The sequence below is a fragment of the Eschrichtius robustus genome, chromosome 10 (assembly GCF_028021215.1).
Source record: "Eschrichtius robustus isolate mEscRob2 chromosome 10, mEscRob2.pri, whole genome shotgun sequence".
Taxonomy (NCBI): domain Eukaryota; kingdom Metazoa; phylum Chordata; class Mammalia; order Artiodactyla; family Eschrichtiidae; genus Eschrichtius; species Eschrichtius robustus.
Window position 1 is genome coordinate 67,960,017 of NC_090833.1, and position 13,660 is coordinate 67,973,676.

Genomic DNA, 13,660 nt, shown 5'->3' on the forward strand with positions numbered 1-13,660 from the left:
CTGGAAGGGAAACGCTACTCACAAAGGGACCAGAAGCTTGACACATTGTGGCGGGCATCCTCTGAGCATTCAACATATGGCTGAGGGCTTGAATTAAAAATATACTATTCAGTGACTTCATTAAGGTGACTATCTTGCTGGATATTGACATGTTCATCAAACCTCCAAGGCAGAAACCTCTGACTCAAAATATCTAGCCAGTGTTTATTTCCAAAGCAGGAAGGAATCTAGACTAGCACAGAAGTGGCTACCGATTATTCTCTGACCATGGCAATTTGCTATCTATTCTGCTACAAATGGTACTGTATTATAGTCATTCTTGCTACCCTTCCTTTTCCCACCACCTGTTCTTCCCTTTGGATCCTCCTGATGAATGATGTTTATGTGTGAAGAGGGAGGAAGTGGTATTAGATAAAATATTCCATTTTTTAGAACGAGTTGAAACTCTTTAGCCAATGACACTGATAGAAGAAGAAAACCCGTAGCAGAAAGTTCCATTGTGTAAAAGAGAGATATATAACACAGCTTATGAGTGAAAGTTTATTTGAATCAAGCCATTTTTAATATGATGAGGATTTCAGATAATGCCAGTCAAGCAGTTTTACATCTCCTCATGAGTACTCTTTAGCTTGTGAGCATTAGCTAGTTTTTGAGAGATTTGTAAAACTAATCTTTCTGAATGGGAAAAGCATACTTCAAGAATAGGACCTCTTTGTTGTGGATTTGTACTATCCATCTTTCTAGGTGGGGGAAAAGGTGGATCCTTATATGCCCTGACTTTCCTAATAGGTTGAAAATGGGATTTTTAAAGCTCTTCTGTCTTTCATTGATATTCCATATGAAGTACATAACCTGAAGTTGAACAACCTGCTTTTCTCCACCTTTTTGAAAAGCAGCACTGCAGGTATGTATAGAAGCAGACCTGCCTGTATTCACATGCTTGTTATGGCTTGATCAGGTTTTCCATATTTGAGCGTTTCATGCCTCTTGTCAGTATTTTTTTTTTACCAATGAAAGGAAAGAACCTTAATTCTAAATGTCTTCTACCTTCACCCTGTATATTTCTGGGCTATCAGGAGATCTACAAAGGAAGAATTTCCTGGTGACACCCCTATGGAAATGTAAGGCCAAGTTTGCTATTTCATTCTTTCAAAAATTCAATGATTTCCTTAACAGATAAGGTGAAAGGCATCCTTGTTTGACACTTGATGCTTTTCTAAAACTATAATAAAATCCCCCTCTATTAGAATTCAATCTTGCTTGCTGGTGGTTTAACCAGACTCAGAAGCTTCCTGACCTTCTCTTTGCTGTTGCTGGCCTGGCCCCGTCATCATTTCGCTGGTCATCAGTACTTCCTCCAGGGCTGGACTGGATGGGGACGGTCATCTCCTCGTCCAACCTCTTGCAACAGTAGAAGGAAAAGGAGGTAAAACTCCCTCCAGCCTTTTCTGCTATATTATAGCAGCTCTGATAAAGGACGTGGATAAGGAGGAGGCTGAAACTGCTGGTTAAAAGGTTTAGGGATTAACTGAGGATTTAATTCACCCTTTCTTTCCCTCCTTCTGCTAAAGCCGATAGTTGAGAGTTGGCACTGTGTCAAGACCAGGCTGTTCCTCAACCCCGAATTTCAGCCCCATACATCTCAAGAGTCTTTGCTAAGGGCTTCTTTTTAAACAGGGGATCTAAGTTTCTAATTGTGCCTTGAGCTTTAGTAAACCTGGGCTATTTTAAATTGTCACTTTACAAAGAAGCAACCTGCTTTTTTTCTTCTCCTTCAAATCAAGTCATTACTACACAAAGTAACTTATGCCTCTATTTAGGCTTAGTGAGGAACTTTCAGAATTTTATACAGTCTCCCTTTTCTAAGTGAAGGGGGAAAATAAAGAGGAACTTTATGGAAGAGGCATAAAGCAGTTGTACAGAACACGTTTAAAGGGCACATTAAGTCAGTTTTTGTCTGTGATTCTTTCCCTTTATGGCATATGTTATATATTGACAGGGATTAAGTTTCTCTCCTGAATGGAACAATACAGAGTCACAGGGAGCTACTGTACTTTACAAAGCAACAGGCACCAGCACAAGCAAACGGCAAATAGAAATGTATCTCACAAAGAACTAACCAGGTTAGTTAACCGCACAGGGCTCTGCTTCATCTTTTGCAATTCTGCATCGTTTGCATTTCTCTTCTGGTTCTGCTGCGCGCTCCTCCGCTCTCGTTTCTTTTTCGTCCTTTCCTCCCTTTCTCGCTCACACTGTTACACTTTCTCTGTCCCCCTGGCTTTGTTATTCAGCATGTCTGATTAGCAGGAGCCTGATTGGCTGGCTGCCGGCTCCGAGAGAGATTCCATTCAGCTTACCCCCCACCCATCCACCCACCCACCCACCCCTCAGTCAGGAAATGTGAGCGGGGCTGATGGAAGCTGATAGGCAGGACCGGAGTGTTAGCACCAGTACTGGATGTGACAGCAGGCAGAGGAGCACTTAGCAGCTTATTCAGTGTCCGATTCGGATTCCGGCAAGGATCCAAGCATGGAATGCTGCCGTCGGGCAACTCCTGGCACACCGCTCCTCTTTCTGGCTTTCCTGCTCCTGGTAAATGCCTTTTCATTTCAATACATCGCTATGGCCATTTAGTCTGGGTGCTGTTGTGGTGGTGTGTACGTGTGTGTATGTGAGTGTGGGTGCCTGTGTATATCTTTCTCTTCAAACGCCAGGTAAAATAATTTACATGATTTAAAAAAAAAAAAAAAAAAGCTTCTTGCAGAATTTTAACCCTAACTTCCTAAGCAAAATAAAGTCTGCAAGACTTTGTGGGATTAGTTAGAGGTAACTAGGAATACTGAGACATACGGAGACATGAACTTCGGGACATACTGCATGGAGTTTGTGAGCTGAGGGCTGTATAAACGGTGGTGTGCATGCTTGGAATTTAGGTAACAGATGTCCTGAAATCAAACTCACTCACTGAAGTGTTCCTGGAATATTTTTGAAGGATGGGCTGTGAGGGGCTTTCCCCCACTACCTTTTATGAGTCCTCCTTCCTCTGTGCACATGTGCTAGGGAAACAGGTAAAAGAGGGAATGAAAGCCTCTCTGTGGCCAACCCAGATTATAGTTCATAATTACGGCAAGTCATCTGCGGATACAAGTTAATGCTAGTATTTATGAATTGAGGATTATGGTCTTTGATCTCAGATCTGCTTTTGAAGAAGAAGAAAATGCTGACTTTTTGTGCAGCTTCTTTCCACAGTCACAGTGATAAGATGCTCTGCTCTGGAACGTCAGCACACACTGCATTTTTGACTCGAAGTAAATGTTCCGTTGTGACTCATACTTGGTTTTATGGGCAGAAAATGAACCTTTACTGTCCAAAAAAAATCTACACTCAAAATATTAATAGCAATGCACATTTTTTTAAAACCAGAGTGTTCTGGGCAGGCAGCTTCGTAAACCTCATCTGCAGGTTTGATTCCAGAATTTGCACACACTGAGTCCAAACAAACGTGCTTGTAGCTCTCCCTGTCGCATTTATGGAGAGCCAGCCCTTCCTCAGAAGGTAACCAGGCAAGAAGGGAAAAAGGGAAAAATGCAATGCATGTATAGGTTGCATTGATTTGTCGAAGATGAAGGGATGTTTGTTCTGATTAGACCCTGACAAATTTGATCTGCACTATCATTTTGAAGAAGGGGAGCAAGTTATTTAAGCACAAATTTTAAAACTCCAGGAAGGCTCATCATCAGAGAGTGATTAAATATGTTAACAATTCCACTTCTGATTTGCATCATTGTAGCCAAGTAAGTCATAATGCTGCATTGCAAAAGCTGTATATATAGAAGTATATTTTCAAGTTCTCATAGAAATTTAAATGCAAACTGAACTTTAGGCATGAATGGACTGTACATTTTTAGCTGTTCTGAAGAATATAAAAAGCAGAACGTTTAGGTGTGCTTTATGACTAGCGGGGCAAGCAATTTATGAAAGGTGTCTCATTTTTTCCATATGGGACGTGTTACTTATATACACGCCATTGGTTTGCCTCGTCTTTCCCTCTTTGTATTTTTTTAAAAGCAGGGGTTATTTTCGCATTTAATTACCTCATGAAGCAAATTACCAGCACACAGTACTTTTTTGGTATCTTCATAAAGAAGTATGATCTCATTATACTTTGGAAAAACTTGCCCATTCAGGAATAGATTGTTTTGCTACCCACTTGGTAAATTGCATTATATTTCTCTTTGATATCTTGAATATTCATATATGTGTTTGAACATGTAATGACGCTTATATGGATAAAAAGGAGTGTTTGCTTATTTCCGATTTGAAACATAAAACATTTTGTTTAAATTACAATAATTGTATTCTGAGGATAAAAGGAAATAAGACCCAGGTTTGCTTTATACCTGTATTTAAATGAATTTGGATTCTGAGAGTTAGGCTAGGAAAGAAAGAACTGCCCGGTGAGTGCCAAGATACATCCCTGTGCAGAGTAATAACAGCGTTAGTAGTACCTGCCATGTATTGTGTGTCTGAATGTGCCAAACACGAGACCAGTTGTTTGAAAAGCATTACAGTGAATCCTCACGATAACCTTGCAAATAAGGCATCTTTAAACCCATTCTACAGATAAGGAAATAAGCTTATATTTGAACTCAAAGGTGAAATAATGGAGAGAAAATAACTTGTTTGCTTTGTACTGTGGTTGTAAAATGTTTAGCCGTGATGGAAGCATTGACACAGGTTGGTCTGTAGTCTTTGTTGGAGGTATTTAGGCTTTTTGCCTCATCTTGGCCAATAAAGATGTGTGCAACATTAAGGGCACTTGTCACACTTGCTCATTCACTGTCCCATTTAGCTTTTGAGCCAAAAGTAAATTATTGGCCCAAGAGAAAGTGACCTCTAGCCTGATCAGTAGTTGACTTAGAACCAGAAGTGTGACATTTTCAGCTCAACCTTTTGTCTGGATCAGGAAATTGAACTGGGTGGCTTGTTTTTCCTATAATTGTTTTATGCATTATAAGAGTCTGTCTACTCTTAGAATTAATTTAAGCAATTTTTAAAGATTCCTTTTTTTACTTACTTGGAAAACAACCTGTTTGTTTAGTGGCAAAGCCCAGTTTCTACTTCAAAACAGCCTTCATATCACTGATAGCAGAATCGTCTGTATCATGACTTGGTTCTTGAGTGTATACAAATATTGTATGCTGTTCACCCTCAGTTTTACCAAGACCCTTTCCCACTGGAGCATTATTCCTGAGACAATGAAGTCCCTGTGTCTTTTATATCTATTTTTGGTCACCACCCACATTTTCATGCAAAGCTCAAACATCATAGACTTCTTTTTTTACTCTGGACACAGTAGGACAGTAGTGCTGAGCAAGAGATTTTATTCTGATATTCAGGTCAAAGTAAGCCACATAACCCAACCTTCCCCATCTCCCCACCCTGCTCCCCTTTTCCCTTCTCCCTCCTTTGTCCCAATTGTTTAGCTCAAAAGGAATGTGGCAAAAACCATGACCGGCCATTGACATATGTGTCCATCCAAATTGAAGTCAAATCACTTCTTGTCAGAAAAGCATTTAATCAAATCTGCATTTGCTTTTTGTTTCTTTTAAGTGGTTTTAAGCTGTTTCGCCTGCTATTGTGGCAGTTGCAAGGGTAACACTCAGAATTATAATAAAGTACATGTGTTTTTCTGTTGAATTTCTTTTTCTTCTCTGCACTAATTTATACATGGAAACTAGTCAAACACAATAGCCCATTCCCTTTGGTCGCTCTGGCACTCTCCTCCACTATTATCTAAGTGGATCTATCTTGGATGGCGAGAAGCACCATTAGCTTGTGGAATGAATGTTAAATTCCTTACTTACAGCAGACTGTGGCCTGCTCCAATAAGTGTGTGTGTGTGTCTGTCCCTGTGCATGCACAAACACCTCTCTATAACTGTTTACATCTATTTCTTACTCTTATGCCTACGTTGTCTTTAAGTCAAGCTTAAGGATATTTCATGTAAACCTGGAGAACGTAGTGAGGCATTTCTTTAAACATTATTTAACTTCATGTGTTTGTGACGTTTTTTGTCTAGACATGGTCAGCTACATTTTTGTTTTCTCCTGTTTTTAGCATTTCAGTCTGTTTCAGGATGACTTTCTGGCCCCCGTTATTATTTTCATGTGAACCAGTTCTATGGCTTCATATAAGTTGAGGGAAGTATGTCCAATAGTGGTCACTAGTGAACTACAAAAGAATCCTGTTACACCAAGCAAGTTTTTCCTTGAAAGACTCTGTGGATATATTAAAGACTTTTGAAAGAAAGAATGAATAAATAAATGTATTTGTGCATTTATAGGAGTGTTAATACATGTTGGTTCCCCTTTACCAATATGTATGAATAAAATGGAAAGCAAATCTCTAGCAGACCACATGGTAGGCTATTATTCAAACTTAGGAGTGCACAGAGTTCATTCTTATATCTTTATAACAATGTGCAATTTTAATCAGCGAAGTGTGGTTAACCCCCGTCCTTGCTACTCCTTTTTTAACCCAGTTTGTTGGTACATTTTGCACAGGGTTTATGTTTGCATGAAACATGGTTTGGTATTTTGGTTCTCCCCTTTATTATGGCTTAATCAAAATATAATTTTAAACTCATTCAGGAAAAAATACAGAGTCCTGTGAATTTCTGCATTTCCCCCAGTACCCGGTAGAATGTGTTATATATACAGGCATCATAACTATTTGTGAACTAAATTCAGAAAGCAAAGGATGTAAAGAGACTCACATGATTCTCTAATTCTCCACATGTTCGGGGTTTTCTGACTTCATATATATATCTCGTTTTTTTGGTCAAGAGACAGCTCTGCTTTTAATTTGTCTATTTTAGGTTCCAGGTCTAATTATGTAAGTTTCATTCTACCCTTCCCTCCTTGTGCATATTCTACTGTTTCTTGTGGTCTCCTGAGTAGAGTGACCCAGAAGTGACCTCTTTGTAGCGGGAGGACCATAGTCTCTTCTTGAGTGAGAGCATTCCTTGACTCATCATGAATAACCTACTGGTGAAGCATGTTGAGATAATCACAGGAAAATGTGTCTAAATCAAGTTTGAGAGTCTTGCTGTTTTTACTAATTTTCTTCATCTAGAGAGCTGGCTTCAAACTTTGTGTTTTCACCAGAATGAGACAAGTTCATGTCATCTTCTGTCTGCATCATAAAAGCCATACCATGTGGTTGAATTTTGGCTTGATTGGCAGGACTGGCTCACGAGCGGCTTAGGACTGGCATAGCAGAGGTGATGTAAGTCCGAAAGGATCCTAAATGAAATAGGCCAGCACAGCTGGGTGGGGAACCTGCCTGCTAACTGGGTATGCTGTTGCTATCAACCCCTTCTTTCCATGAGCTCAAAAATAAATGACTAAATCTCCCCAATTCCTGAACTTCAAGATTAAAAACTACATTGAATAAAGCTTAACTCTTCTGGTTTCTTCTCCCAGGGACTTTGCTAACTGAGAGCACCCAGCATGTAGGGCAGTTAGACGTTTTCTGGCTGTGTCTAGATGTCCCAATGGTAGTAGTCTGCAGACAACAGTGACCTCTGGCTTTTTGTTTGTTGTATTTCCAGAAGCTCAGTATTTATAAATCAGTTTGAATAGTTTCCTATACTTGTTAATAGTCTCTCTTCCGGTCATAGAAGTATATCTTATCTCAGCCACTATTGTAAACTTTATTTGAAGAAAAACCGTAATTTTTGTTTGACTGCCCCACCCTAAATTCCACCAGTGTACAGTCAGTATTCAGTAATTGTTTGTCAGAGGCGTACATAATTCACTGTATTCTTGACAATATTTTTAAATGTAATTTCTTCTAGTTCTTGTGCTTCCTTGTATTTATTTCTCATACTGTACTTAGGTTTCTGTCTAGTCAACAAGGTTGTGGGTGACAGAAGAGGGAGTGACTTGTTTCTCCTACCTTTATCAGAATGCCTGGTCTCAGTAAATGTTGTCGAATGAATGAATAAATGGATGAATATGAATGACTTGGTAAGAAAATATAAGAAAAGGGTAAAGCACAAGTAGCAAGGCGAACGTGTGAACATCCATTTCACATGCGAAGCATTTCACCAATTCTGGTTTTAGTAAGACCAAATCAATAAGCCTAATACATTCAAAAGAGAAGGTACATATTCTGTTTTTCTTCCTCTCCACACAATGAAAAACAATTGAATGACGATCCTTTTTGCCATTGTTAATTAGAATGAATTTTGCATGTTTCATATCTTTTTTTAAATCCATTTAATTCTCAAGTATTTTTTCCTTTTACAAAATTTGTCCTCAGGAAGAAAATGATACTTATATTAGCCACAGTTTTATAAAATTGGAAAGTTTCTCATTATAGCAGAGATAATGTTGTGGATTCACCAAAAATTCATTTCTTTTTACTACTGGGCACAAAGATAAACTTTATTTCGCAGTTTTCTCTGTAATTAGTTGGTGCAGTATGATTGAGTTCTGGTCAATGGAATGTCGTTAGAAGTGATATATGGCACTTCTAGGCCTGACATCTCCCACATAATCCTCCAAGTAAACAAGAACTCTCTCTTTATACACCTGCTGGATGCAGAGAATCCAGTAAAGAACTTCAAGACTCTAGAAAATAGTCAAGCCAACAAATGGAAGGCCTCATCCCTGAATGAGCAGAGCCCCACACCGCCATGCCAGCCAGTCTCACAGAATTACATTTGTGAACATTCGTTTAACCACGAGCAAGCAATAAACCCTCGTGTTAAAACACTGAGAGTTGCGGGAAGGTGTTCTTTGTCGTACTGAAAACCTTTTTAAATAACATTGCTTCACATTTAGATGAAATGAATGCTTTTAAGTAAGTACCAATACCACTTTCCATTTATTATACGAGAAAATTAAAATAAGGACATGCCGTGTCACCCTAATGGTGGTTTAGTCTTTGTGGTTTCCACTTACTGTATACCTAGGGTTCTCTAAGTACTTGCAGGTATGTGGAAAAATGGGAAAATGGGTCCAAGTCCTTTTTTCAAACAAAATCCAGGAGTGGGTAGAGCAGTAAAAAATAAGGGGGGTGGAAAAGGCAAGGCTGTGGTAAACAGTTGGAATCCCATGGAGCAGAACAGGACCACACAACCTGGCCAAGGGCACAGAACCACACAGACCCAAAGGTCTGAAAAGGATACCAAGAAGCAGAAACTGAGGCACAACACCAATGCAGCGCCAGAGATGTCAGAAAATAAAGGAGTGAACAAGTGACAGATAGGGGAACAGACTCATACACGTGTGCGCGCACACACACACACACACACACGCACAAAACTTATAAAGTAAGACACACTTCTTGAGTATATCTAGTCTCAACCATCTTTGATACATTTTTCTAGGAGGTGTCCAGGTGTCAGGAAAGAGCCCTGGTTTTAGAGTGTGGCCATCTGGGCTCTAACACTGATTCCAGCCCTATGATCGTGGCCCAGTCACATAACTCGCTGAAGCTATTGTTTCCTCATCCATGCACGATTGTCCATCTCTCCTAACTCTCCAGGATACCTTGAGAGGAAAACGCAGCATTAGATGTTGAAGTGTTTTGTCAACTTCAAAGTACTATAAAATTTCAAGTGATTTCTTTCATTCATGTGAAAATCACTTATCTATCACCAACTGTATACCCAACACAGAGCCAAGCTCCATGGAAGATAATTTAAGGCACAGTCCTTGCAGTGAGGAGCTTGGAAGGTTGTTGGACATTCTGTTGTCAATGTTTTTTTTTTTTTTTAATTTTCAAAAAACTCTTCTGTAGGGAATAGTTTTTTGATGTATGTAATTACTTTCAATTACCCCACAGGATGGCTCATTTTGCTTTTCCCCTCCTGCTTAGACACTGGCAGTTTAATCCTCTCATCCATGTGTAAATGTAAATTATGGCTTCCCACAGATTATCAGTGTATTATCTTCATGGATATTATCAGTCAGTATTTGACTTCAAACATTAAATTTTTTTCCAATTTCTATAGTTAAGAATATCAATTCGTGCAGCAGAACACACTATAACAGCGTCTTAGTTAAGATAAATTCTTTGGGAAAAAACTTTTCTCAAAGCAAATATTTATCATTGCGAGAATTATCATTAACTGTGTGCAACCAATATCTAGGGAGTTTTCATCTGCCCACTATCATTGGGGCATCATGATGGCAGACTTCAGTCTTACGTAGTTTCTACTCCATTGTGCTTATTTTATAATAACCAAAATCCAGGCAAAAAATAAGCATATTCCATTTGGAATTATAATTCTGTAAGTGCAATTAGTATAGTAGGTTGCATCTCCCTACCTCACTAGATTTTTATCTAAAGTTCTTATTAAAATAAGTTAATTACAACAAAACCCAAAAGGCCTTGTGCATGGAAGGGGGGGATAGTTCAGAGAAAGGGAATAGCAGAGAAGTCACGCATGTGAGCATACGCCATTTATAATACTGGAGACTTAGTCCACTTCTGAAGCAAGAAATTGCAGGACTCTAATAGTTTCACCACCTGTGAATTATTTGGGTGCACCTCATAAGCGGGTTCTTTCTTCTATTTGTTTAAAGAAATAAGTGGTATGTTCGCCAATTCTACACTACATTAACTTTCACAGAGTTTCCATTTTCATCTTCATTGCTTTTTCAGATTTTTTTCCAAAGGTTCTGCCCTTCTCCAACTAAACTTTTGGGTATTTTCCCCTTCAATTTTCGTCTGGGGACTTTCTCTAAGTCAGTTCAGTCTGTTGGTATAAATGTTAGGACAATGGAGGGAAGGAGAGTGATAACCTAAGACATCCTGACATAAATTCCAAGAGCACTAAAGAAATGAGACAGGAAATTAGAGCAACCTATAATAAATTCAAACTGTCCAATAAAATAAATATACCTCACTTTGTTCCCTTAGTAAAGTATGGTAGGGTGTCTGATTTCTCAGCCCACTTTACCATTTGAAGTCTGCCAGAGTATTGTTCAAATATTGTACTTCATCAGTAGAACCAGAAATGAAAAAAGGTGTTGGAAACAATAAGAACTCCTACTGTTTAGGTGCTGCAGTGAGATTTAGAAGAAAGCTTTTTAGAAATAGTCTGTTTTTTTATTACAGTTATTATAACCATTTGTCATCCAGACCAGGTGCCATACACTTTTACTTTGGGGCTTGTACCTGGTCTAAGATAGCAAACATGCTTTGAAATTACTGTTACAGAGTGAGTTTAATTGACATTTGGATTCCCAGGACATAGATTTATTGTGTTTTCGAATTAAAAAGAATCTTTGAGGTAGCATAAAATGTGACCTCATTTGACTGGGATCTCTTTGAAGGCAGAACTTTGGTTTTATTTTGTCTTAGATATCTTTATATCCCCAGCACCAGACAAAGAGTTTGATTTACAGAAAATGTTCAATATAAGTTTGTTGTTTGAATAAATGAATTTATCACCTATTCTAGCCCTTTGATTTCACAGGTAATTGAATTTAACATATAAATGTTTGCAAAGAGATTGGAGACATATTTGCCAGGAACACCTAGTAGGTAGGATCCAGAGCCTGGAATCTGGATCTCTTTCCTTTGAGTCCATACTCCTTTGAGAAGGAGTTCATTCTCTTTCTGTTATACTGTATGGCCCCTGAGGACCTTTGTATAAGAATCAGCCGAGCCGGCCTTGGTAGAGAAAGGTTGAAATGTTGAAATGTCACATGAAGTGGAAACCGAGGAAGCAATGAAGCTGATGGAAAATCATCTTGAGTTAAAACTCGAGGATCATTGTTGGTTTATAAACATTGGGGTGACCTGGCAAGAAGAGGGGACCGAAGTCTATAAAGTTTATGTCTTGCCCTAGACCTACAACATATCAATAAGCTTCATTTCTCTTGCTTTCCATATCAATGAACAGTGTGAATGTGAAATACAAAATGGTGATGTATTTGTGAAAAAGACTTCATGGGGGACCTTGCACATAGTAGGTCTCCAAGAAGTGTTAGCTTCCTTCCCATCCCCCAGTGCAAAGTAGTATATTCATTGAGAGCCTGCTGTATATCAGGCCCTGTGCAGGGTACAGGGTATACTGTGTTGAACAAAACAGACATGGTTCTAAAGATGGGTCTTTCTACATGTAACATCAGAAAGGATTTGAGATCGGGAGTGGGGAGGACAGGAATTAATTGGCCAGTACGTTCCATTGGTTTTATGTTGCTGTCATGATATTGTTTTCTTTAAACTGTATATTTAACTATTGCTGATGTAAGGGCATCTCTGCCTAAAGAAATAGACACATTAATTCATTATTTATAGTGATTCCAGAAAGAATGTGTTAGAAAAACTCTAAAACTCTGAAGATTTATATTTAAGGTCACTTCTTTGAGCTATGCCTTTTTTTTTTTTTTTTTTTTTCTTTTTTTGCTGGAATCCTCTTTTTTAGTCATACTGAAACCAAAGCTTAATGAGTGTATTACTTGGTCTCTGTTTATTTGATACATAAACACTTGTCTTTTCCATCTTAGAAATATGCTCAAGCAGGGAAACCTTTACACCAGCCCCTCATTCAAGTGAATAAAAGACCAGTCAACAGCATATAGAGCACGAATTACAGTAGGTTTTTCCTCAAAAGGTTTAGCTTGCTCTGGGGAAACCATTCGTATGAAGGACCTTTAGAAATCTTTGAGCATCACCTGGCAAACAGTCAGCATGTTCTCAGTTCTCTGCTAGGAGGGGTTCTGATTTTCCAACACCTCTGCCATGTCCCTATGACCAGTCCTAACCTGCCTTAATCCAAGGCAGGCATTCTTACCCCTGGTAGTTTGCTAAATTTGCTAACTTCGCTAACTTCAGTTTGGTGGTGCTGGGACCCAAACCCTGTCCTTTATGTCCGTTTTAGAGTTCTAGATAATTGAAAGAAGTGGTTCCCAGACCTTGGATGTCGTAGACCATTAAAATTTCAAAAAGAAATAAGATTGTGTTTGCAGGTAGGCAGGGAGTATGGAAGACAAAGTTTCTAATGTTTTAATTTTATTAGGTAAGGACATATAAAATAAAGTTCTATCACCTAAGTTTCATAAGTGAAGTAATAATAGTTAATACTATAGAGAGTGCTTGCTTCAATGTGAGATATACTTTACATATATTAAGTTATCTAATTGTCCTAACAACCCTAGGAAGTAGTTATAATTATTTTCCCCATTTTACAGATGAGGAAACTGAGACACAGAGAGACTATATAACTTGCTTTAGGTTACTCAGCTAGTAGTGGCGGAGTGCAGCTTTGAACACAGGCAGGGTTCACTCTTGTTCCAACAATGCCATTTTGTTTCACCAGCGGTTCAAGAAATGACAGGTTATTTGAATAAGCCCAAAGTTTCAAGTATATAATTTCAGAAGAGAAACTAAACACATTTAGCTCTATGGAAAACTAACCAGGGACCTTATTGCTCTCCTTATTCTTCATATCAGTGAAAAACTTTGTTAGACTGACCTGCTCTAAGCCAGACAATTTCCCTGGGACACAGAGATGAACGAGACACAGCCCCGCCCCCGAGGATGCTCACAGATTCTAAACAAAGTTTTAAAAAGATAACACAGGGCTTCCCTGGTGGCGCAGTGGTTAAGGATCCGCCTGCCAATGCAGGGAACA

At 38.8% G+C, this 13,660-nt stretch overlaps 1 protein-coding gene across 3 annotated transcripts in view; it reads left to right on the forward strand.

The window, feature by feature from the left end:
* The first annotated feature begins 2,267 nt into the window (after positions 1–2,267).
* ADAMTSL1 (ADAMTS like 1) overlaps positions 2,268–13,660 on the forward strand; it is a 464,565-nt gene continuing 453,172 nt past the window's right edge. For all 3 annotated transcript variants that reach the window (XM_068552874.1, XM_068552875.1, XM_068552876.1), the window contains exon 1: positions 2,268–2,592. In XM_068552874.1, the coding sequence (XP_068408975.1) occupies positions 2,530–2,592 (63 nt within the window). In that variant the 5' untranslated portion in view covers positions 2,268–2,529. The remainder of the gene's footprint in view (positions 2,593–13,660) is intronic.